The sequence below is a fragment of the Crocodylus porosus genome, unplaced genomic scaffold, assembly GCF_001723895.1.
Source record: "Crocodylus porosus isolate Cpor-Errol unplaced genomic scaffold, CroPor_comp1, whole genome shotgun sequence".
Taxonomy (NCBI): Eukaryota; Metazoa; Chordata; order Crocodylia; family Crocodylidae; genus Crocodylus; species Crocodylus porosus.
Window position 1 is genome coordinate 17,051,378 of NW_017728916.1, and position 26,035 is coordinate 17,077,412.

The window sequence follows — 26,035 nt, forward strand, 5'->3', positions numbered from 1 at the left end:
GATAAATTTCGCTTGCAAACACCAATGCTTGTTCAGAGTAATCTGAGTACCTGACTCTGCTCTGACCTTTGTTTGAAAACTAATACCACCATTGTGCTGTTTAATGTATGTGTGTCTGTGATCTCTGCATGCCTCCTAAGAAATGAACCGCCTTTGTGCAACATGCGGAGGCCTTGAGGGAGGGCAACAAGGCAGAAACCCAAGCCCACAGCAGGCAGTGCACAGCCTCCACCCTGCACATGGATCTGGGGGGCATGGGTTCTTTTCTGTTTGGAGAAAGGATCTCTCCCAGACTGTGGAGAAAAGATTTCTCCTGGATTGTGGAGAGGTGAAAATGGCATCCCACCCACAGAGCTAATCAAACTCCCCAGTCAAACTCAGTAAAGGCTTTGTTACACAGTAATTTTGGGTGGCTCCTGGAGCTCTTAACACCAGGACTGTCCACACATTAGCTAGGGATCAGAAGTGATCAGAAACTGGTTTAAACCTGTAACAGAACAGATGTTCAGCACACATAAACCAGTTTTAGAATGGCTGAAACCAGTTTGAGATAAACATGGTTGAATGTAGTTATCAGACTTAAGTAATTTGGGTCAAAGTGGTTTAAGCAAGTTCTGTCCCAGACCTCTTGCTGATTTAAGATAAATCTGACTCCACCAGCATCCCAGCATGCTCTCTGGGTTGGGCGGCACTCTCTGCTCCATAGCAGGACTGGCCCCTCCCGTTTGCTCCCTGACGGAACTGCAGGCTGCTCACTCCCTTCCCCCTCACCACTGCCCGGTAAGCAGGAATTCCCCCCTCCCCTTTTCCTTGACAAGATCTGTCTGTGTATTAGCTAGCAGACCACATGCTGGCTATGGTCCATGTTGAATCAATAGGTAACTAGTAATGTCCCTTAGTTATTTTCTTTAATTTGGTGATAAACACTGAGTTAGGTGATAAACACTTCTGTCAATTCCCTGCTGAGATAACCAGAGTGTCCTGTCAGAGCCTGGCCATGACCCCTCTCCTGCCCCCCCTCAGCTCAATACTGTGGAAGGGAAGGGAGGGCTGCTCTAGTGCCCCCCCAGATTCTAGCTTGAGCCACTGCAGGTATATACCTGCATTTCTGGGATGTCTGTCCGGTTACAAAACTGATTTAGCCTAGCCAGGTTAGACTAACCTGCAAAGATTGAATCAATTCAGGCTCAGGCTGTTTGAATGTCTCTCCCTAGCCATTATTACCTGACCACTACCCTATGCTCCTTATCCATATGGGCATAAATGACATGGCTTGGAGCACTCCCAGCCAGGTCATGAAGTGCTACAGGGATCTGGGAGCGGGGCTTCACGGATTGGGGGCACAGGTGATGTTCTCTTTGATCCTCCCAGTCTTGGGATACGGGCCAAGGAGGGAGAAGAGGATCCAGGTAGTGAACCAAAGACTGCAGCGCTGGTATCACTGGGAAGGCTTTGGTGAGAGAAGCAATAAGCTGCTGGGAAGAGATGGCCTCCACCTCTCTCTGCTGGGGAGGAGGCTCTTCTCAGCCAGACTGGCTGACCAGCTCCATCAGGTTTTAAACTCAGCCCGCTGGGGGATGTGGGGACTACTGGCCCGCTGAGCAAGCCTTGCAAAGCCAGAAGCCAAAGGCACTCAAGGGATCCCACCCCTGCCCCAGCCCTAGAACAAACTGTAGGCAAGGCAAGGGCCCCCAAGGGGACACTTGCCTGCCTGTACACAAATGCCAGGAGCTTGGGGAATAAACAGGAGGAACTTGTCCTCCTGCTAAATGAAAATAAATATGATGTCATAGGGATAACAGAGACCTGGTGGGACTCCACCCATGACTGGGCCATGGGTACAGATGGCTATACCCTGTACAGGAGAGACAGAGTGGGCAAAAGGGGTGGGGGTGTAGCTCTCTATGTTAAGGAAAGCTACGCGTATGTGCAAGCCGACATTGGCACCCACAGTGGACAACTTGAAACCCTCTGGGTGAAAATCCAAGGGGAATAGCACAAGGGACACTATGGTGGGAGGCTACTACAGACCCCCTACCCAGGATCAAGACCTTGACCAGGAGTTTGCCAGGGAGTTGGCTGAGGTTGCACGCTCCAGGTGCATGGTTATCATGGGAGACTTCAACTACCCAAGCATCTCACGGGAAGAGCATTCGGCCAAATCCAAGTGGTGTCAAAGCTTTCTCTCATACGTGAATGAGCTCTATCTGATGCAGGAAGTCTATGGACCTATAAGAGGTAAAGCGCTGCTTGACCTGGTACTAGCAACTGGGGATGACCCAATCAGTGACCTAATGATGGAAGGGAAGCTGGCTGATAGTGACCACGAAATGATCACCTTCACCATCCACTGTAAAGCTGCAAGTCAGTCAGTAATACAGAAGTCCTCGACTTCAGGAAAGCTGACTTTGACAAGCTAAGGAGGCTCATCAGTGAGGCCCTAAAGGGCCAAAACTGAAAGGGAAGTGGAATGCATGACAAGTGGCTGCCCCTCAAGGGAGCAATCCTGGATGCGCAAGCAAAGTCAATCCCATCTCAGAGGAAAGGCAGTAAAAGGGCACACCAGCCCCCTTGGCTCTCCAGGGAACTAGCAGACCTCCTGCATCTTAAAAGAAAGACCTAAAAAGGATGGAGGACTGGACCCACCCCCAATGTCGGAACACTGGTCTGGACCTGCAGAGAACAAACCAGGAAAGCCAAGGCTGCAACGGAACTCCAACTAGCTACAAATATCAACGACAATAAAAAGTCATTTTTTAGATATGTGGGGACCCGGAGGAAAAGCAAGGGCAAAATTGGACCCCTGCTAAACCAGATAGGACAACTGACAACTGATGCCTAGGAAAAAGCAAACTTACTAAATGGGTACTTCACATCAGTTTTAACCTTTCCCATGGGATCCCCCTGCCCACTATGGGACAGGGAGGCCTGGGTGATAGAGATCCCTTACCCTCCATAAATGCTGACCTTGTGAAGGAACACCTTGAGAGGCTGGATACCTTCAAGTCAGCTGTCCCTGACAGTTTATACCCCAGGGGACTCAAGGACCTAGATAGCATTATAGCCCAGGCCCTCTCTCCTGGTGCTCTGAAGTGCCTGAAGACAGGAAGAAGGCCAATGTGGTGCCTATCTTCAAGAAAGGGAGGAAAGTGGATCCGGCAAACCACAGGCCCATCAGCCTAACCATTATCCTGGGGAAGGTCTTGGAAAAAATGATCAAAGAGGCCATCCTTAACAAACTGGCTGACAGCGAGATCCTGAGGGACAGCCAGCATGGGTTTGTTGCGGGTAGCTCTTGCCTGATCAATCTTATTTCCTTTTATGATCAGGTGACCTATCACCTGGACAAGGAAGAAGTGATTGATGTCATATATCTTGACTTCAAAAAAGCCTTCAATCTGGTATCCCATGATCACCTCTTAGCAAAACTGGTTAACTGCGGTCTTGGCCTCACTGCAATCCGTTGGCTGGGGAATTGGCTCCGCAGAAGGTGGTGGTCAATGGAAGTCAATTGTCGTGGTGTCCTGTGACCAGTGGGGTCCCTCAAGGCTCTGTCCTAGGGCCTATACTTTTTAACATCTTCATCAATGATGTAGACATTGGTGTCAGAAGTGGACTGACCAAGTTCACTGACACCACCAAACTTTGGGGTAAATCATCCACACCTGAGGACAGGAGGGCAATCCAGGCAGACCTTGACAGGCTCAGGAATTGGGCAGATGAGAACCTGATGGTGTTTAACACTGAAAAATAAGGTTTTCCACCTTGAAAGGAAAAACCTGCAGCACGCTTATAGGCTTCAAAGTGCTTTTTAGCACTACGGACAAAAGGGACTTGGGGGTCATGGTTGACCATGAGATGAACATGAGCCTTCAGTGTGATGCTGCAACTAGTAAAGCGAGCAAAATGTTGGCCTGATTCCATAGATGCTTCTCAAGTAAATCCCAGGATATCATTCTCCTGTTGTACTTGTCTTTGGTGAGGCTGCAACTGGAGTAATACATCCAGTTTTCGGCTCCACAATACAAAAAGGATGTGGAGAAGCTTGAGAGAGTGCAGAGAAAAGCTATGTGCATGATCAGAGGTCAGGAATACAGGCCTTATGATGAGAGGCTGAGAGCCATGGGAGTTTTCAGCCTGGAAAAGCACAGGCTCAGGGGTCATCTGGTGGCCACCTATAAGTTTATCAGGGGTGCTCACCAGGATCTGGGGGAACGTCTGTTCACCACAGTACCCCAAGGGATGATAAGGGTGAATGTTCACAAATTCCTCCATTTCAGGCTGGACACAAAGAACTTCTTTACTGTCCAAGCCCCCAAGGTTTGGAACAGACTGCCCCCAGAAGTGGTTCAAGTGCCTACCTTGAAAGCCTTCAAGAGACATTTGGATACTTATCTTGCTGGGATCCTATGATCCCTGCTGACTTCCTGCCCCTGGGCTCAATGATCTTCCAAGGTCCCTTCCAGCCCCAGTGTCTATGATTCTATAAACATACTCAGTATGTTTATTGAGGCTATGGCTGGGAACTAGACACACTAATGAGTGTACTTTTTAGTGAAATATTTGAACTGAAAGTTGAAATCTTCCTTAAAAAACTCAGTAATAGAGAGGTCTCCCTGAGCCATCTACTTCTGAGGAGACAGACAAAACTGGAGGACACTCCAAGGGCAGGGCATTTCTCTGCTGCCAGACCCTATGAGGTCCCTATACAGATATGCACAGAAGAGCTCTGTAGACTCTAGTATAATGCAGACTCAAGTACAGTCTGCAGAATCTAGTACAAAAGAAAATGTAAGCATGTGATACAAAACAGAGTAGGCACTGTATATATTATCTGCACCACAAAGCCTCATTGAGTTCAAAACACAGAACTCATCTAAGGAAACCCTTTAAGTTGGGTTTTTTTCTTGTCAGTAAAGATAAAGCAAAACTGAGTTTGAACAAAAAAGAAGTCGTCACAAATGGAACAAAAAGGGTTCTGCAAAATAATCTCTACCAGCCTGGTTTGCCTTTGCTTCTCTGTGGCTTCATGGCTACTTAATCCACTCCTATCTTCTATCTACTGCATAGATCTCTGGTTAAGTGGCCTTCTTCAGACTGAATCATATTTGATCTGCTTTTTCTGCCATGGCATTTCAAATGGAATTAACCCATAGCCTGCTAATTCTGAAGTTTACGACATTGAGCCCAAGAATCTCTTTGTACATGCGTTTAAACACACAAATACACACACACCTGTTGTCTTTTTTCCTTAGCTTGTTTACCTTTGCATTTCCCTAGAGAATTTTTTTCCAATAACAAATCCACAACACAAATGAAGTGCAAAGTTCCAATACACTATGGCCATGTGAGCTAGGCTGGCACAAAGAAGAACAGCATATGAGTAAAACCCTCTTGGAGAATACAGACAGCACAGGTAGTATCTGCACTGCCTCTTAGGCAGCCTTCAGCAAGTGGAAGGGAAGACAGCAACGGCCAGAGGAGTGAGGAGGCAACACTAAATCAGTCTTGTGCCCCAAAAGTTCTGCATCCCTGTAATGGCCCATGTAGCTTACTGCACTAGAAATGCTCTGAAGGTTGCTTTAGCTTGTGCTGGGGAGATGAACTTGAACAGGGATGCTACAAGTTGATTATTTCCTGGTAATATCAGTAGGAATTTTTAAATTGCAAGTAAGCTAGAGGAAAAACAAAAACAAAAACAGGCTCTTGTCTTATACACTGCAGTTTCGTACTCTTTAAAATATGGATGAGATCTTAAAAATACAAAAAGCCAAAACCTACATATTATATTAGGGATTGATTGGTAATGTTGAAATACCTGAACAGCAGTGCATATTGACAGCCACGGAATTAAGCAGGCAATTGATTTTGATCTGGATAGCAGTGAATCTAGGAATACTTTTGTTCAATAAACCTTCCTAGTGAAACAGGAAGAATTAACAAAAGAAAAAACAAAACTGCTGCAGTTTGCTTGTATCAACCAGGTAAGAAATTTATTATCCAAATTAAGTACATACATCCTAATTTGCAACTCCATGAGTGTGCCTACAATGTGCCTGACTAGTCTGTGCAGAAAATTTAGGAACATTAAACTGGGGCCCCACACGCATCTGAATGTGTGCCCGTTGGAAGAAAATTTGCTCCCAACAGGAGCAGTTCTGTTTAGGGCTGTTTCTACCCTACTCTGCTCCCCTGCAGCAGCCAGGGGGAGCTCCAGGCTCCCCTGGGTGTCAGTTCTAGGCTGGCAGTAGGCACAGGGGCTTGTCCCCATCTCTGCAGGGCATGGAAGAGCTGTTCTGGCTATGAGAAAGCTGCCTCTCCACCCTTGTGGCCTCCTTTCTACTTAGGCTGACCAGGAGCAATTTGTTTCCAGTCAGCATCTACATGCACACTTCATTGCATTAGTTTAATGCACCAATTTCTAGTATCTGTATCTACAGGTACTAGAAAATAGCTCATTAGGCTATTTTACTATGCAGTAACTGCTTTCCACATGTAAATGCAGACATTTTACTGTGCATACATTTCATATAGACCAGGGGTGGGCAAAATACAGCCTGCAAGCAGGATGCAGCCCATGAGGCCATTTTATCCGGCCTGCAGGGCCCCTAAACAATTTACAAAATGTAATACTTATCTGTCCTTGATTCCTGTAAAAAATGACAGGAACCAAGGGCAGTAGGACCCAGAGGAAACCCAGCGGTCTCCCACAACTGCAGGGCCCACCTGGCCCCGCCCTCCCAGTAGGGGCTTCTGGCCAGAGACAGCATGGCTGCCCCACTCCAGACCTGCACGTAAGGGGCAAGTGGGAGAGGGCAGGGGAGGATCCTGGGCAGAGAAGGAGTCTGGGGGAAAGTGGCCTGGGGAAAAGCTGAGTGGGGGGGGGGGAAGTGGCCCCTCACCTGCCCTGTGGCTGGCACCCCACACCACAGCTGCTTGCAGCCAGCCTGGGGCTGCCTGTGCCTGTTCCATACAGCCCCACATGGACTGTGGGCAGCTGCAGCAGGGAGTGTCAGGCACAGGGCAGGCAAGTGCCCCCCCCATCCTCAGCTTTTCCCCAAGCTCCTTCCTGGCACAGAGGAAAGCCACCCCTTGCCAGCTTCATGGCCAGTGCCCTGCACTGCAGGCACTCGCAGCCCACACGGGGCTGTATGGAGCAGGCACAGCCAGCTCCAGGTGGGCTGCAAGTGGCTGCAGCACGCGGCACCAGGCACAGGGCAGGGCCGCTTTTCCCACGTCCCCTGTGCTCAGCACCAACTTGTAATCTGGCCCCACAACCAGCCCAGGCCCTGCGCTGGTTCTAGGTTCACCTGTTGGGGCTGCACATGGTGACAGCAGCTGCGGCCCCCCTGCTTGCTGCACCAGGCAGCATTTACCACCGCCGCCTGTCAGCTGCCCAGCACATGAACTCCAGGCAGCAGCAGCAAACACTGCCTGGTGTGGCAAGCAGGGGAGCCGCAACTGTTGTCGCTACACACAGCCCTGACAGGTAAGCCCACAGCCGGGGCCCAGGCTAGCAGCAGAGCCAGGTTACAAGGTGGTGCTGAGTGCAGGGAAAAGCCGCCCCTCACTTGCCCCATGGCCAGCGCCCTATGCTGCAGCTGCTCACAGCCTGCTTGGGGCTGCCTGTGCCTGCTCCAGGCAGACCTGTGTGGGCTGTGAGCACCTGCAGCAGGAAGCATGGGGTGAGCGAGGGGCTGCTTTTCCCCCCACACAGCACCAGCTCCTTCCCTGTCAGGGAGCAGGGGGTTAGGGCTGTGCACTGCTCCCTGCCTGTTCCGCAGAGTTGGGAGGCACTTGGAGTGAGCAGGTGCAGGAGTCAGTGGGAGCATGGGGCCTGCACTGGTGTCTCGGAGTCAGTGCCAGTGGGTCTTAGAACAGGGTGGCAGGAGCCTGGGGTGCCAGCCAGCAGGGGCTCTATGGAACCGGGCCAGCTCCCCCCTTCCCTTGCTGGTGCAGCCCAGCCCGGATCCACAGACCCCTGCCAGCCTGTGCCCTGCTTTGGGCCCCACTAGTGCTTACCCTGGGACACTGGTCCCAAGACATTGGGACATTGGTCCCAAGATGGTGACCAGGGGGTAGGGCACCTGGCAAGTGATGGGACTACCCATGAAGCCCTCAACAGCTTGACAAAACTGGGTAAGCGACCCTCTGCCTGAAATAATTGCCTGCCCCTGATATAGACACACCCTGTATGATACTTATTTTCTGGAATATGAATAGCCATCCTCTAAAATACAGTTATCCTTCCTATACATGATGGGCCCCAGAAGGGATTGTTAATAGATGCAGAAGGTACATCATACTTAAGTATTTGTGGGTTATTGTATATTTACCAGGGGCCTCTGATAACACTTGAAGTCATGAAGTCAGAAGTTACCTAATCTTATTAGTGTCAAACTTTGTAATTTTCATTAAGACCTGACAATATTAATATAAGCCTGTTTACAAGTGTAATGAGCTCATGGTGACAGTTTTTTCACAGAAGGTGGATGTTACTAACAACTCCAGGCTTTGTGTGACCTACTTAAAGGGCCAATATACCACTTTGTTGTCCTCTCTCATACTGACAGCACCACTGTAAAAGAACTTGTCCGTATGGATTTCAAAGTATACTCTAGCTGCAGCAGACTCACTCATTCAAGCCTGCTTTGAGAACTTAAATGATGGTCACTGCTCCACCTGGCACTTCAAGAAATTAAAAGGATGAAAAAAGGCACACACTCTAGTTTCAAGCAGCAGGTATGTGGAACACAACATCCATTATTTTTCTACGTCATTTTGGGCTGTGTTTCCAATGATATTAGCAATCCTCCTTTCAGCTCTGTCTGATATTAGCAACAGTTTCTGGCACTGAAAGGTGTTGGCAAAGGTGAAAAATAGCCTCCTTCAGGCTATAGAATTTAATTTTGTACGTCTTCTCCACTTTCTCTTCAGTGTTATTTTCCATTGTTCAGTAAATTTGCATCAGAGCTGCTAGTTCTGGCCATAAATAGTGATTTCATATCTCAGTTAGATTTAACTACAAATCCAGCCTCACTTAATAATAGTCATTTCAGAACCTACAATTGCCCTTATTCCTTAGCTAACCTCACAACTTTAAATTATGGTAAGACACAAAATCCTTTCAGTTCTTGATCTACAGAGATAGCAGTCAGATAAGGAGTTACCATCCTGTGTTGAATGGCATCCAGCTGCAAGAGCATCTTTGGATATGTGAAGCTCTCCATTTTCCATGGGTGGTAAAACTGGTGACTTGTACCAGGAAGACAGGGAAAGCTGCTACATAAAAGGTACATTCAAGCTAAATACAGATATTCAAAAAGCCTGAGGCTGAATTGATTCAATCTTTGTAAATTAGTCTAAGCTGCGAAGATTGAACCAATAAGCAACAGACATTCACTTCTGATTCCAGAAATGCAGCCACATGCCTGCAGTGGCCCAGGCCAGAAGCCAGGGGGCACTAAAGCACACCTTTCTGTTCAGCTGGAGCAAACACCTTGTGCCAAGGTTATCCTGCCCACCTTGTGAGGGCAGATTTGCAGGGGAGGTACAAAGCATCCTGAGATGCTGGGGGACTGTGAGTTAATTTGAACCTGGAGAGAATCTGGGACAGAAGTTCAATAAACCAATTTAACCTAAATCAGTTAAGTCTGATACTACATCTATCCAGGTTTATCTTTAAACTAGTTTCAGCCATTTTCAAACCAGTTTATGTGCACTGAACTTCCACTATGTTGTGCACTGAACTTCCACTATGTTGCAGATTTGAACCAGTTCAACCAGTTTCTCATCACATATATTGGTTTATGTGCAATTTCGTCCCTAGCCTCAGAACCTAGTTAGGGAACAAGATAATACTTATGCTCTGTCATACTCACAGATGTTACACCAGTCAAGCCTCCTATGATGAACTTTTGCTCGGCAGAAAATGGATGTTTTGTTTTTCAGTATGTGCTGACAACTCTCAGAAGGGCCTAGCGTCTTTCTTAAAGAAGCCCATCAGCTTCCTCTGACACTAGGAAAATACAGGCATATTGGTATTGTACAAGAAAAGTTACAGGAGCTTAGGAATAACACCCAACTTAATTTCCCTCTTTTCTATACAGAGATAAAAGAAGCAATTTGCATATAAACCCTTACATCTTGTTCCTGCTCTCACTTAAGTCAAGTGCATAATGTCTACTGACTGTTGGGAGCACTGCCTTAAGCCTAGCTCCCTACTTAAAAGGATTTCTTTAAAAGGTCTGCAGAAATACAGGAATCCTGCAGCCAAGGCAGTATATACTATTAGAACAAATACTTTAATTTATAAGAGTTATTCAAATAAATCCATCTGATTTGGAAATTTAAGAACCACTTTCTTTTTCAATGCTCTGAGCCAGCAGCCTGCTCAGAGGCAGCTGCCAAACAGCTCTAACAATTCATCTCTAAAAGAGAAAACATTATGAAGAAAGAAATGCTACTATAAATCCCAAGCACAGATACTTTAAAATATGCATAAAAATTCTGTTATGATCATTGGGGAATTGATACTATAGCATGGCATGAATATACTGCAACTAGGAAATAGTCTTTTGAGAATGGTATCACTAAAGGAACCAAAACCGATTACATCCACCAATGTGATAAGGAGCATTTTTAAAAGTAATGCCCATGATCATAGCTTCAAACTGCCTCCACTTGAAAGTAATGTCAGACTGGAATTTTGCCAGCAGAGGGGGATTTTCCAGATAGTAGAATGACATTATGCTAACAGGAGGCTAGTTCCTTATTCTGTAGCAATGACAAAAATTATAGACATGAACACAGACTAGAGTTTGATTACCTCCAGCTCTTCTCAGAACAGCATCTTGGGTGTCTCTGCAGCTCTGGTAGTTTACACTGGTCCCAATCTAGACCTGGAATTTGAGGCGATACCCTGGGTTCCTTTGCCAAAGCTGCAGCACACTCAGCTTAACAACAAGTCAGAAATAGGACTTACATCTTCACCTTACGGAGAAGAGCCTTTTTTATTTTAGAGAAATCTATCCAAAATGAAGTATAATTTATTCAAGTATTCTGAATCAGGATTTCTTGTTCAGTAACTCTAGTCAGGGTAATCCACTAAACTACCTTTTCAGTGGAAAAAGAGTATAAAGTGTCTATTACAGTCTCACCAATACTCCTCCTCTGTAGGTTCTTCATTGCACCTCTTCATTGATCCTGAAGCATCATACGCTGTATAAGCTACCCTTGTTAAAATCTCTTGAATTATCAATTTGGAGAACACTTGTGTCAATGTTTCATGATCATGACCTCAGGAATGTGATCAAACTTATAAGTAAGCAATTCCTAGGTTAGAAAGCATACCACAATGCCCATTGCTTCAACAAGTGTGATAGTGGTCCAACTGTAACAGCTCATGATTGTGAACCACAGTCCACATTTTCATTATCTTCTTTATTTTACTATATCCCTACAGCACTTATCACCTTCTAGATATCTCAATTCCACATTTTCATACCGGAAAAAAACCAGACAAATGACAAACCATCCAAATAGGCTCCCCAGGAGTCAGGCATCTTAGATGATTAGTACAGGGGCTCAGAGAAGAGCACATTCTACCACTTGATATATAGTGCCCATTCAAAGAAAAAACAGAAAAAAACTTGCCAGCCAATTGCATCTAAAGTTAGGGAAGATCTTTTAAATAACTAGATCCTGGATCATTTGGGGCCCTGAATATAATTATTGATACTGCAAAATGCCACAAAAGCAAACAAGAAGCACAGATTTAAGCACAGTTCTTATGTGAGCAACTATTCCTTTCCTACTTTTTTAGTCCAGATATACAAATACTGAGTCTAAAAGTTAGCCAAACTGTCCCATTAGGTTTCCTCAAAGTATAAGTCTCTGGTTGCCACATTTCATCACCCTCTCCCCTAAAAGAAGCAAGCAAATGTAAGCTTTTTATCTCTTCATTTTACTTGAAGGTTTCAGCTACATTTTAGGAACTCTCCCAAAAGCAAATGATTTATTAACTTCACAACCCACTATAAGTTGTGGAGACAACAGTGAAATTGAAAGAGAAAACAGATGTGTAAGGCCTATGACAGACATTAAGGTAAAAGAGCAATGTTATCTGACGTAGAATCCCAACAATTGTGCTTCCTACCATCCCACATGTGCATGGCAGGAGGTGTCATTGCAGGATCCTGCATCATGTTCCATCGTGTCATATTCCCAGTACAGGGTAATCTCGTCTCCCAGCTGAGGGAGCTCACCATGCTCTCCTGTAGGTGGGATCTCTGATCAGCTGACCAGGGCTCCCAGCAGCATGATGCAGTCCCCCGGATGGGCACCCCGATCAGCTGAAGGATGCTACCAGCCACTGGTGCACACAGGAGTCTTGAAAACTTCCTGTGTGCTCCAGAGGTTGGGCGCTGGCCAGATGTTCAATTAAAGGTTTGATAGAAACCAGCCACAAAGCTATTACACATATTTTGTGTAATAATTCTGTGGTTTGTTCCTCACTTTATCACACCATTAACTGAATGAGCATGTGACCAGGTCACTTCTTGAGTGGTGCTTAACCAGTTAATCCCATCTTAAGTGTAATGTCCGTCAGGAGCCTAACAATGTAGTCTCAGAAGCAATGGCTTGAGACTATGACAAGTAGATAATAAGCAAGAGTATTCATTTTGTCTTCAGAGTCACTAATTACAAATTAATGTGCAAATCTGCCCTGGAGAATCTTTAACATAACAGTGCTAGGTTTTGTACTAAAGAGAAAATAACAAATTAGTAACAACTAGTCATTTCCAAAACCAAGGATCAATCAAAGCAGTATCAAGGCGGACTCTTCAACTTATTTCATGAATAATGTTTTTTATTAATAATATTTGAAAATAATGCAGACAGATAAACTGTGTCTATACTCACAATTAGGTGATTTTTTTGCAGTGCATTTGAAACTTGCCCACAGCAGTGCAACTGAGAGGTGGCAAAGGAGTAGCAGCTTTTGGAGCTACCTTCGTGGGGGGTTATACACAGATAGCTGCCACCACAGCAACAACTAACTGTATTGCCACCATTAGCACTACAGTAGCTGGCACTGGCTGAGGGGCTTAGTTGCCCTGATATGGCTCTGCTTGTCCAGGAAACTATGGCCTTTTGCCATCAAAAGGTACCAGCACCAACTCTACAATTCCCTGTTTTCATGTGCCCTTCTTTGTGCTAATTGACATCTTGAAAGACACAAATACCCAGGGTAGCTCAGCCTCAATGTGCACGTCCCTATGAGTATGCACGTGTGGTCTGCCATGCTACTAATTAACTAGCAGCTAATTAACACCGGAGACCCAGAAAAAAGCAGTTGGGTTCACATGGCTACAGCATGCACCACCCAAAACCAGAGCCTTGCCGACCAGAGCCATCTGCCATGAGCTAAAGTATGTGTGCAGGGTCATAACTTGGGACAACATGCAGCACAAATATGTGATGTGCTGCTGCTACTTGTCCCTGGGGAAACATGTGTTCCTGCTTGTGGCGACATGCCAAATGTGAGCAACAACACTACAAAGCAACTACAGAGCAAGTACACTACACATTATTTTGTCCTCAGGAATCTCTCATGTGTCACAAGGTCTTCTGGTTCATATCCTGTACTAAAACTGAACATTTGAAAGGAGCCAGGGGCACTGAAGAAAGAAGCAGATATAAGCCTGACAGGCTGTTTTGCTATACTGACTGCCACTTTTAATTTTTCAAGTTCTACAAACTCTTATAAAATTATGCTTGGATAAAACTCATCTATGGTTGGGAAAAACTCTCACACACCTTCATTGTCAGGGGCCATCAAAAATGGAGATCAAGGAACTGCTTGGCTTCCAAGATGGAGGCCTCAGAAAAGACCTGAGGAGAAGACAGAGGACTTTGCTTCTCTGATATATACAGCATCACTAGACAGATATTAAGCATCACAGTTACAGTGGGCAAGATTTAAGAATCTGTTGTGAAAATTTTATTGTATGCCCTGGTGTAGTGGGTTCTGGGAGCGAAAGACTAAAGTTTTTGCCTGTGGGGATGAGATTGTGAAAGTGGCCAGGCAGACAGGCTCTCACAGCAGGGAGCTGCCAGCTCTGAGGATAGGGACAGATATTACACATAAACTAGTTTAAGTGATCAGAAACAAGGTCTACCTGGCTTCTCCCTGCCCCATCCCTCCCACTCACCACTCACTCCGCCAGCAGGGATCCATCCCTCCTTTCTCCCACAGCACGGACCACAGCCTGCATGTGGTATGCTAGCGTGTCTGTGTAAGGGAGACAGGACAAAGCTAGACAGGACAGTGTCAGCTTTGGGCTTCTTGTAGCTAATCAACAGGTTAGCTGGTAATGTCCCCTTCCTTGGAACAAGTTTATTTAAGGAAAGCTTGAGCTAATGAGAGAGGCTTTGTTTTCTGATGGGGTGCTAAATGCTGATAACAGAACTGATAAATGCTCTGTTATCAAGAAGGGTGGGGACTCCTTCCTTATTGGTATGCTGCCAGGGCATGGCCACGCCACCCTCAGCTCAGCACTATGAAAGGGGAGGGAGGACTACTCTAGCATCCTGGCTTCTAGCCTGAGCCACTACAGACATGTGCCTGCATTTCCTAAGTCCAGAGGGGATGTCTGCATGATTACAAACTGATTTAGCCTAGCCAGGTTAGACTAACCTGCAAAGATTGAATCAATCCAGGCTCAGGCTTTTTGAATGTCTGTTTCAAACCTAAGAGACCACATGCTGGACTTGGAGGGGAGATCAATGAGATAATGTGTCTATTACTGGTGTGCCTGAGGGGTCCAAAAAAGGTAATTCCACCAAGACAGTGGAAAAAAACCCCCTACTTACCAGCATTTTAAACTCCCGTCAAATGCTGATTTGGAAATAGGAGACAAAGATTAACATTACGATAAAGTCTGGAGAGAGTCTGATTTGGGAAGAAAACCTTGAGCCCTCATAGTCAGGCTTCTGAATTTTTCTACCAGAGAGTGATCAAAGCTAGCAGAAAACTTGGAAAACTGAAATAGGTTGAACCTAACCTCATATAATGCCATCTTCTAGGTCAGGTGACTGAAGAGCAGGCACTGTTTAAACCAGAAAGACTACAGCCTAGACACAAGCAGTCAAGATACTTCATTAAGTATCCACCCATTCTGAACCTAATTTACAGGGGGAAAACCTACACTTTCTTTGACCCTATGGAAGCAGAAACCTTTATTATATCAATGAGTGGCATTACGATTTTTATTAATGTCTTTGTCTTTATTGTTGCTGAGTAGTAGAGATCTGGCAGTTATAGTTTGCAAAACATCAGCAAAAATGTAAAATGTCTTGTACTTGATTTTGTTGTTTTATTTTCCTTTCTTCCCCACCCATGATCTTTTTAAGAGTGTGCTTGTGAGTGTATGTTGATATGAGCTCTAAATACATGAGAGAATATCAATATTATAAACTATAGCAGTATGCAGACAAATGCACATTTGATTTAAGGAAAATGACAAATTGCCAGCTATATATAAAAAAGATAAAATCACTAAGAATGGCCAATCATATTCAGTGTGCACCTTAGAATGCTAACGGCTTAACAGTCCTACTGAAAAAAAAGTATATTTTCTTCCAAAATGGAGGGCTGATTTCGCTATGCTCCAAGAAACTCATCTGCCAGTAGAAGAATCTCAAAAATGAGGGGATAATTGCACGGCATTAGCAAACTCTAGTTTTTACAACACAAAAGCACATGGAGTTTATTAGTACATAAAAATTATGCCCCCATTTAACTGACATAACTGATGATCCAGAGAGTAAATTTGTTCTTGCAAATGTTAAAATTATGTATTCCATTTTTACTTCACATTGTGTCTACGATTCCAATGCAGACCTTCAAACATTTTAATATTTTTTTTTGTTATGTGCTCTGAATTTCATAAATACCTTTATAGTTTGAGGGGAGACTGGTATGAATGTTTGGATCCTGTCATTGATAGATCGTGTGCCCCTCTGTCCATGAAATCTACTTCTAGGTAAGTTTTTAAAAGTTTTTTAAAGTTATATGTCAGACCTGGGCTTAGTAGACATTTGATAAATAGTGAATACAACAGTAAGGGAGGGTTGTGGGTTTTTGCTTGATAAGCACGTTATTCAGGATATTCCAGAACTGACTACTTTTTCATTTCTCAAAGCAGAATCAACTCTGTGGTCAATGCCTCTATTGGATCAATAGCTATTTTGGACCCAATGGAAATGAGTGATTCACAATATTCAAACATTAACCATTGATCTTAGACAAATCTTTACCACCACTATTTTTTACCAACAACTAAACCCTAGATTCTGGGATCATTTTAGATATCTATATCAATCCTTGTATCTGATTATTGTTAATACATTTTTATAAAATCAATAAAAGTCATAAATAATAAACTGGGCATCTCAGTGATTCTTTCCCAGTGAAATGGAGGAAAACTTGTCAGTCCCTTCTGGCATACAGGGTGGAACAGCAGGAAAGCATTGAAGTAGTCAAGTAATTTTACCTGTCCCCTCACTGCAATTAGTTGGTTTACAAGTTTGAGTGAAAATAGCATTTGTCCCCAGCAGGTTCAGCTAATTTAAATTGATAGTACCACCACAATTAAAAGGTGAAAAGTTTTATTTGTGGACAGGAAGTGGATTAAAGGCAACTTCCAAGTAACAAAGCAGTGAAGACCTACCAGTAGACCGAGTACCTACTGCACAGATTACATAGCCTGTGCAACTACTTAATACACAGCTCTGCTTTGCAATAAGGCATTAAGAAAGAAATATCTTCTACCATTCTGACATATGCATAAAATCTACACAAGATGGCAATGGCATGGTTCTTTACCTCCTTCATCTTAGTCTCCCATGCTGGATACCAAATACTATACAAATCTTTAACACCACTATATTTATTCACTTTCAACCAAACCCCAGATTCTGGGATCATTTTAAAGTAAACTAAACGTGCCTGCCTCTGAAGTTATTAGTGATCACTTCTAGAGGTCAGTATACTAAGTCTTTTTTTTTTTGTGCCAATACAGCTCTCAGCCTCTACCTACACTAGAGTTAAAGCACAAGCTTCTGTTTTTTATACCCACCCCATGTATAACTGTGCAATGACCTATCAAAATAATGTAAACTTTTTTTTCCCAGTTCAGGAATCCTTAGTGCAAGAAACTGAACTTAAAATACAAATTAACAAATTCATATTTGATATATCCAAAAAGCAAAAAAAGTTTTCTTCTTCCTTCCTTGGATTTCCATCCTAAGCAGAACATGTTAAGAAATGCCTTTTTCAAACTACAGCAATGGTCTTTAGACCCACAGGCTAGGGACAGACATTCAAGAACTGATTAAATCTTTGCAGATTAGTCTAATCTGGCTATGCTGAACTGGTTGCAACTGGACAGACATTCTCTCTAGGCTGAAGAAATTCAGGCACAGGTCTGCACCAGCTCAGGCTACAATCCGAGGAATGCTAGAGCATCCCTCCCTTCCACTGCACAGCGCTGAGCTGAGAGGGGCATGGCCATGCTCCCACAGGCCCTCTGATTAGGGAGGTCTGCCTGCACAGTCCCAGTCTCTTCCCTGCTGGCTGCTCAAGGGGTGGGAGTGTTGCTAGCCCCCTGCTAGCACTCTGAGGCAAGGGGGGGAGTGGAGGAAGGTGGTGTGCAATGCATGCATCTGTTGATGATATGGAGCTTTTCAATCTCCCTCGCTTGGTTTCTTTATACTGCCTGCAGCAAACTGACAAGCAAGCAAGCCAACAGGGGTTGCTAACAGTAACTATCACCTCATCAGCAAAACAACACGTTCTCTCCATTACTTCAAACTCTTCTTAAACAGCTTACCAGCTGACCTGTTGATTAGCTCCAGGTAGCCATAAGAAGTCACTGTTCTGTCTACCTGTCCCAGTGAAATTAGAGAGAAAGACACACACAGAGACACCTCTCAGCATTAGCTAGCATACCAAGTGGAGTCTATGCTGTGGGAGATGGGAGGGAGGGATTCCTTCTTAAGCAGCAAGCAGTGAGGGGGGGGAATAGGGCAGAGGGAAGCCAGGCAGACCGTGCTGTGTCTGCAAGTCTCTGCTGGAGCTCCACCCAGGGAGCAGAGGGGTAGGGACAGTTCTGCTGTGGAGCAGAGAGTCCCGCCCTTCCCAGAGAGCATGCTGGGATGCCAGGGGTGTCTGGTTTATCTTAAGCCAGCAAGGGATCTAGCACAGACATTGCATAAACTGTTTTGAGCCAAATCAGTTAAGTCTGAAACTACACTGAACCAAGTTTATCTCTAAACGGTTTTAGTCATTTTGAAACAGGTTTATATGCATTGAACATCTGTTGTTACAGGTTTAAACCAGTTTCTGATCACTTAAACCAGTTTATGTGTAATATCTGTCTCTAGCCACAGTATGCAGTTACTCATTGCTTCACATTAAATTTTGGTCTCCTGCTTCTTTGACAACGTCATCCCACCTCTTGAATCCCTTCCCTCATTTCTTCTCATCTTCCTTCTCCTGCCAGAGATCCACCTCCTCCTCCTCAAAGCTTTACATAACTCTTTCATCTCTGCCTTTGTGTCCTATAAATTCTCTCTGAGCCTTTGCACCATCCCTTGTAGCTGCTCTCTACCTCCTCCAGCTCTCAGCTTTGTGCCTTCATCATGCACACCTTCTGTGCTTGTAGCATCCTCTCATTCTCTGCATGTCCCCTTTTTCTCCTCCATTAAATGTATGAGCACAGTTCTTTTTGGAAGCTATCATATCCCTCCCACCTCACAGTTGTGTCTGCTGTCTTAAGTACTGTATGCACTGTATTCATATAAACTGGTCTGTAATTTTCTCAGAGTAAAGACCTGTTCTTGCAAAGTGTTGTGCACACTTAAATAATTCCGTAACTGCAATAGAAAAACAAATCCTTTGATTAATAGCAATAAATGACTTGCACATGTGTGTTCTTCCTGAGACCTTTCTTTGTTAAGATAATAGAATCTAACACATTATACAGGATTACAATGACACTATTTTAAAATATGCCATGCTATTGGAAACCCATATACTGCAATTAGCACTGCACCTGCAATTAGCACTGTACCTGCAATGAGCACTGTATCTACAGAGTTAGGGAAAAAGTCTTCATAACCTACAAACAGTCTCTTAGATAGAACTCAGTAAAATATAGTAAGTTATCTTGATGTCATTTGTTTTACTATGTTCTGGTCCTTTACGTAAATGTAAAACCAGTCTATTCTGTAACTCAGACACTATTTCTCCCATCTGTCCTCTCTATAAGCCCTAAGAGATGCCAGAGGAAGTAACACAAAGATTAGGTGGAACTGCCTGCTAGAGTTCAGACACTTCAAACACTCTACAGTTGAAGCACAGAGTCAGTTACAAAGTTTAAATCTGTTTTACAGTGAATCATTCAGCTACTTAGTAGAAGTTCCTTCCAACTGAGGTACATACTAGAATTTTGTAATGATGGACAGGCAAGATGGGCTGGATGTTAGCTGGAAACTGTTAACAGCATGAAAGGGAATAATAAATATTACTATGCAAAATGTTAGGTTTGCTGAATCCAATACTACGAGTAACCATCTCAATCCTGCCATGGGTTCCACAAGACTTCTTCTGTGCTTGTATTTAATTTGTTGCAAGAACAGGGATAAACATATTTTTCCCCTATTTTAAATTATATGATTAGTTACCAACACAGTTTTTAATAGGAGCAATAGAATAAAATGGTGATAAACCATTTGTAGTATTGTACGGAAAATGCATTGTGGGTTGCCATATTTTAAAATTATTTTTTAACAGACTAATGATTTATTTTTGTAACATTCTAATGAATTAGAATATAACAGTTATGACAGTCCTTTTCCCACACCTGCAGAGATACAATGACATAACTGCTTTATATTAAAGGTAATTACAGGTATTGCATGCCTTTGACTAAGCCTAAAGGAAAGCGGGTAATGCTAAAATATGTTAAAGCTGTCTCACTTCCAAACAAAATAAGAACTAGCTGAAAACATATTAAAAGGCCTCTAAGCAGTTTGATGAATTCTGAATGTGAATTTTATGTTGGTTCATAAATAAACATCATTGATAATAATTGCCTTACAAGACCATAAATGAACTCTGTACTTGGAGAGACACCAAGTAAGACTTAGGTAAACTTATTAAAAAGCGAAATGTCAGTAAAGGGCTTGTTCAGGAGCTTGTGTTACTAATGAATTGCCAGTATCTCACTGTGTATTAAAAAAAGAATAGCACTTCCTTTCTGTTACAGTATATGCACACTCTTGTTTCCTCAAGGTTAAGTGCATTGCACATCAGGGATTTTCTGTATTCCTCCATCCTCACTCCAGCTCCCACTCCCTATGCCACTATGCAATACTTCCTCTACTTCAGGAATTTTGAGACCTCTTCAGACCTTCATACCAGGAGCATTGAAAGTTACCCATGATACTCTCCCCTTGCTCTTTCCTCCTCAAGCCAGAGATTATCTATACTAGGATACTGCCTGTGCCAGATGTTGTATTTGTGGAGGACACAGAAGTGGAACACACATCTTTCTACCCAGAAATCCCCTTTGTGTCAGGAACATTCCCCAGGATTGAGGATCTGTTGCACTTAACTCCTTTTTCATCACTATTGTTAGACCCATTAGATAATAGCAAACTGATGAAATCATTCTGACCTCAGTCAGATCAAATTAGTAATTTGTGGATCTAGTTCTACAGCTGTTATTCAGGCAAACATCTTGCTTAAGTCAATAGTTAACACTAATTCTGAAACTGCAAGATGAAACCTACAATATTTCTGAAATAATTTATTCTTTTAACTCATTCTTTATTCAATGCTGCTTTTTGTTCACAGCTCTGTTACCATGCACATCCTTAGAGGGTTTTTTTTTTTTCTTTTAGTGTTATTTAAAATTAAAGTTGGATTTCTTGGGACAAACTTCTTTCTTAAGTTTTTTGCACACAACACATATTTTCCTTGTAATGTATAGGATTGTACAGCTAAAGTTGAGAGCAGAAACAAGTCTACTAAATACTAATTGCTGGGACAAATCTTATTGTCCTTTTAAAAGCAGGGACCACATTTTTTCCATTTAAATAATTTTAAAAATATTGGGAATAGTTCTAATATTGGATACTCATGCAATGAAACTGTATCCACATGACATTTCAAAATCTGCCATAGTTCAATAAGTTTGCCAGAGAATTCTTGGTATGCTAAGAAACTATACTGCCTAATTTAATTTTTTTTTTCCTTTTTTGTCAAGATCTTTATTACTCCTAAGTTCACCAAATAGTCTCTTTCATTTTCCTTACAGTCAGTCAGGAGAACTAGGAGGGAAGGTTGTGGTTTGGTTTTCTGGAGTACATTTTTTAAGCAATGAATTCACTTAGCCATTTTAGAGTCAGCTACTTGTCATTCATTAATGAATCTACAACTATTCTAGTAATTCTTTTCTGTCCCCATTGTATAGTTATAAAAGTCCTCTGTATGCCCCTTTGGCCAACATTAACTCATTTTGCTTTATTTGCCTGCTACCCTTTCTTCCCTTTCCCAGGGAATGGAAGACCCAGGTCTTCCCTCTCCCACAGAGGATCTGAACCCAAACCTTTCTATCTCAATTTCTAACAAAGTGCTGTAACCACCACTAGGCCATGGGTTAGGAATAATCTAGGAGAAAGAGTTCAGAAATATGGTTACTACAGAAAGGTTGTCTTGGGTAACTGTTCCCAGCATTGCAGAAACTGCTCCAGTGCTCTTTAATATTCATTGGATAAATGTAAGATTGGATCAGCTTCAAGAGGTGGACTGGAGATGGCTCTAGTTGATGTCTGACCTGGGATCTGGTTAGATCTCTTTGTTGGGAAGCAGGAGATACAGGTTCAAATACCCCTCTGAGAGAGGGAGGCCTAGTGGCCATTACTCAGTAAGAAAAATTAGGCAACAAACAATTTTAAAGAGCAAAAATTAGATGGCATTTTATTTTTACTAAATGGCTGACAAGTACTGGTATCAGTGGGACTGTCTACATGTGCACTTTAATGTGCATTAAAGCATCACAAAAAATGTGCTCTTCAGCTACTGTGGAGGTACTAGGTTTAATGTGCATTACCTAAACCACACTAATGAACATGTAGATGTGCCCAGTGTTTCTTAGGTAATGTGTCAACTGAGTTATGCAAGGCCCATGCACATTATATATTCTTGCAGAAGATGGCTGGTGACTTCGGTTGCTCAGGGAGTTATGTGAAATCTGCACAGATAATATCAAAATTCTGAAAGGGAGCAGGGAGTACTAAAACATTTTCAGTATATCATTTAAAAGGTGGGTGAAGAATTTACATGGCCATGAATGTGCATCATGCTACTACATAAGAGAAGAACATATAGATGCACACCACAAAGTGATGGTGTGGTGTGCTGTAAAGTAATCCAATAACACCTGGAGACAATTAGCTCCAGTGTATAGCTATACAACAATATATTACAAATCTACATTTCAATGAGCTGGGTGAAGATAGGCTGAGTCTATGACTAGGACTGACAAAAGGGAAAATGGTGATGGAGAAAAATTAAAGAAACCCACCTTAAGAAGTTCATAATGTTGAATCCCATTCACTCCAATGTCAGGATCAATAGCAGAAGGGACAGAGTACCGGGAATTAATGGCTGTGTTTTCAGGGATGGAGATGTTAATAACGGTTGAGGGAAAGAGAGGAGCATTGTCATTGATATCCTCTATCAGGAATCTGATCTTGACCAATCTGAAGACTTCATCAGGCAGAACAGCTACCTCCACCTCATAAAAGCAGCGGTTCTCGCTAAAGATTCCAGAGCACAGCTTCTCCCGGTCTATACGGTTAGCAGTAGTGAATATCTCACCAGTGTTTTCCTCTACCCGCACTAATGGTACATCTCCAGTCTTATACACAAGTTTAAACTGAAGAGGAGATGAAAGAGGAACATCTGGGTCCAATGTCAAGTTGAGATCCTTGAGCAAATTGCCAATCAGGACATTTTCTGGCAGTTCTTCCCTCACTGTATAATTCTTCTCCTGAGCACCAGACTGATATACAATACAGGCGAATAAGACTGCCAAGAGGTAGGTTCCAGACAGCAAGTCCATTTCCAGAATGGCTAATGAGTATTTTTATAGAACACCAAGGGCAGCTAGAAAAAAAAGAGGAAAGGGAAAAAATATTAAAAAGCCATACAACAGTACGCCAGTCAAATGCTACAAATGCAAAAGGAAATTTAGCCTTTCATGAGCCAAGTAATTGGAAAACTGCTGTAAAACTAGGTCAATCAAACTTTTTATCTTACTCTGAACAATGTCACATCAACTAAATAGTAGTAAAGTGGATAATCTCTTACAGCTGCATTTTTGTACCCTCAAATTTTTAAGACTGGATCCACCAAAATTCAAGGGCCTCTTCAACAGATATTTGTAATCAACCTTCTGAAAACAAACCTTCCCCTCTAAAGAACGCCCTGCTCTGTTGGCACTCATTTATCTCCCACCTGCAAGTCTTTGATGTTCCCTCCTGGAGCAGCTCAGACATTCTCAAGTCCACCACAGTACATGGTATGCAAGTAGCCATTAGCTGTGCAGCACTTGCTGTTCCGCTTCTGAATCACTTCTGTCTATGGGCATTTGTGGACCCCTTTACACATTACACTTAACGCATGATTAACTGGTTAATCAGTTAATCATGCCTTAAAGTTGCGACTCAGTTACACAGTGAACCAATTAAAGGTGTGTTAAAACAAGCAATAAGCTACAAAGTTATTCCACATTCAAAATGTATAACTCTATAGTGTGTTCTAATTACGCCATTAACTGAACTTGTGACCAAGTGCACCCCTGTGGCTGGAAGCCCCATCAACTAAGGACATGCAGCAGGTGGTGCACAAGGATGCACCACCTGCTGCAATCCCTGCAGTTGACAAGGCTCACAGTGGCAGCAGCATCCCCTCCACTGCCCCCGCTGTAAGCTTGATCAGCTGCAGGGCTTGCAGCAGGGAGAATGCTGCCCCACACAAACCTCATAAGGTGCGGGGCTCACAACAGGGGCAGTGCCAGGAATGCTGCTGCTGCTGTGAGACTTATTGACTGCAGGGCTCACAGTAGGGGGCTGTGTCTTCAGTTCCAGGGCTCACAGTGAAGGCAGCAGAGAAAACGCTGCTGCTGCTGCAGGCCTCACAGTGGTGGTTGTGTTCTTCCTGCTGCCCCCACTATGTGCCCTGGTGTTGATAAGTCTGGCAGCATTCCTAGTGCCATCCCCCGTCCTGCAACCAAGGTCATCATGATCTAGGGCTCCCCCTGGACAATCAGTAAGGAGTGATAGGACCTAATGCGTGATCCTAACTGCACCTCCTGCCAAGCACATGTGGCATAAGAGGAGGTGGAATTTTGTGACTTGTGCATTATATCTCTTTGTGCTTTAATATGCATGTGTAGAGAGGCCCACAAAACACAGGAGACTTAAGTATTGTCTCTGTAATCTGCCTCTGGTTTTTGTACTTATGTAAAACTATACGACGGTTCTAAACATTAAGAAACACATGCTGGGAAAACTGATGAAAAGAATGCCAAAAGAACTTAGAGAATAATGAACAGAGACTCCAGCTAGTAACAAAATTTCCAATTTTTAAATAAGAAGGGGCCTAGGTCCAAACACTCTGAGATAAATAAAACTCTATAGTAACATTGGATCACAATAACAATTCACAAGAGCGCTCTGTCTGCTCACCTGAGTGCTCATCTGTAATGATTCTCATGTCAAAATGGAAACAATTTTAGGAGCAGTTGTTATAATCTGAACGATTTCACAACAACAAGGGCTAGGGACAGATATTCAAAAAAGCCTGAGCCTGAATCGATTCAATCTTTTCAGGTTAAGCTAAGCAAATAAAACTCTGGCTTGCATCTATAAATGCATATCAGGCAAGACCCAGGATGTCATCCTCCCACTTTATTTGGCCTTCATGAGACTACAGCTGGAGTACTGTGTCCAGTTCTCAGCTCCACACATTAGGAAGGATGTGGAGAAGCTTAAGAGAGTCCAGAGGAGAACCATGTGCATGATCAGAAGTCAAGAGAGCAGGCCATATGAGGAAAGGCTGAAAGGCGTGGGAAAAGCATAGGCTCAGGGGGAACTTGGTGGCAGCCTATAAGTAAATCAGGGGTGTGAATCAGAGTCTGGGAGAACGTCTGTTCACCAGGGCACCCCTAGGGAAGACAAGGTCTAACAGTCACAAACTGCTGGAAGATTGTTGTAGGCTGGACATAAGGAAAAAACTTTTTTACTGTCTGAGTCTCCAGAGTCTGGAATAGATTATCCCCAGAAGTGGTGCAAGCACATACTCTGGACACATTCAAGAAGCATTTGGATGATTATCTCGCTGGGGATATCTGACCCCAGTTGACTCCCTGTCCTTTGGGCAGTGAGTTGGGCCCAATCATCTTGCAAGGTCTCTTCCAGCCCTAATGTCTATGAAATCTATAACATTTATTAAATCAGTTTGTAACTGCACAGACATCCCCTCTGGACTGAAAAAATGCCGGCACATGCCTGTAGTGGCTAAGGTTAGAAGTGGGAGTGGGGGAAGAGGGCATTACAACAGCCCTCCTTCCTCTTGCAGTGTTGAACTTGCACTGTTGAGCTAAGGGAGGCATGGCCAGGTCCCAGCAGGACACTCTAGATAACAGAGCATTTATCAGCTCTGTTATCAGCATTTAGCACCCCATCAGCAAACATGGGGCCTCACTCATTAGTTCAAGTTCTTCTTAAACAGCCTTTTTCCAAATGCAGGGACATTACCAGCAGACCTGTTGATTAGCTCCAAAAAGCACTGTCCTATCTGCCTTACACAGACACATCTCAGCATTAGTTAGCATACCACATGCTGGCTACAGTCCATGCTGTGGGAAAAAGGACGAAAGGACACAGCATGGTCTGC

General features: G+C 43.6%; 1 protein-coding gene and 1 long non-coding RNA gene across 4 annotated transcripts in view; one reads left to right on the forward strand and one right to left on the reverse strand.

Moving 5' to 3' along the window:
- PCDH11X (protocadherin 11 X-linked) overlaps positions 1 to 26,035 on the reverse strand; it is a 1,248,873-nt gene that overhangs the window by 1,110,768 nt on the left and 112,070 nt on the right. For all 3 annotated transcript variants that reach the window (XM_019536469.1, XM_019536468.1, XM_019536470.1), the window contains exon 2: positions 22,659 to 23,242. In XM_019536469.1, coding sequence (XP_019392014.1) covers positions 22,659 to 23,198 — 540 coding nt within the window. In that variant the 5' untranslated portion in view covers positions 23,199 to 23,242. The remainder of the gene's footprint in view (positions 1 to 22,658; positions 23,243 to 26,035) is intronic.
- LOC109311045 lies at positions 837 to 14,388 on the forward strand. The gene is made up of 3 exons (XR_002101385.1): positions 837 to 865; positions 11,893 to 11,898; positions 14,306 to 14,388. It is a non-coding gene; the product is annotated as an uncharacterized LOC109311045 (long non-coding RNA).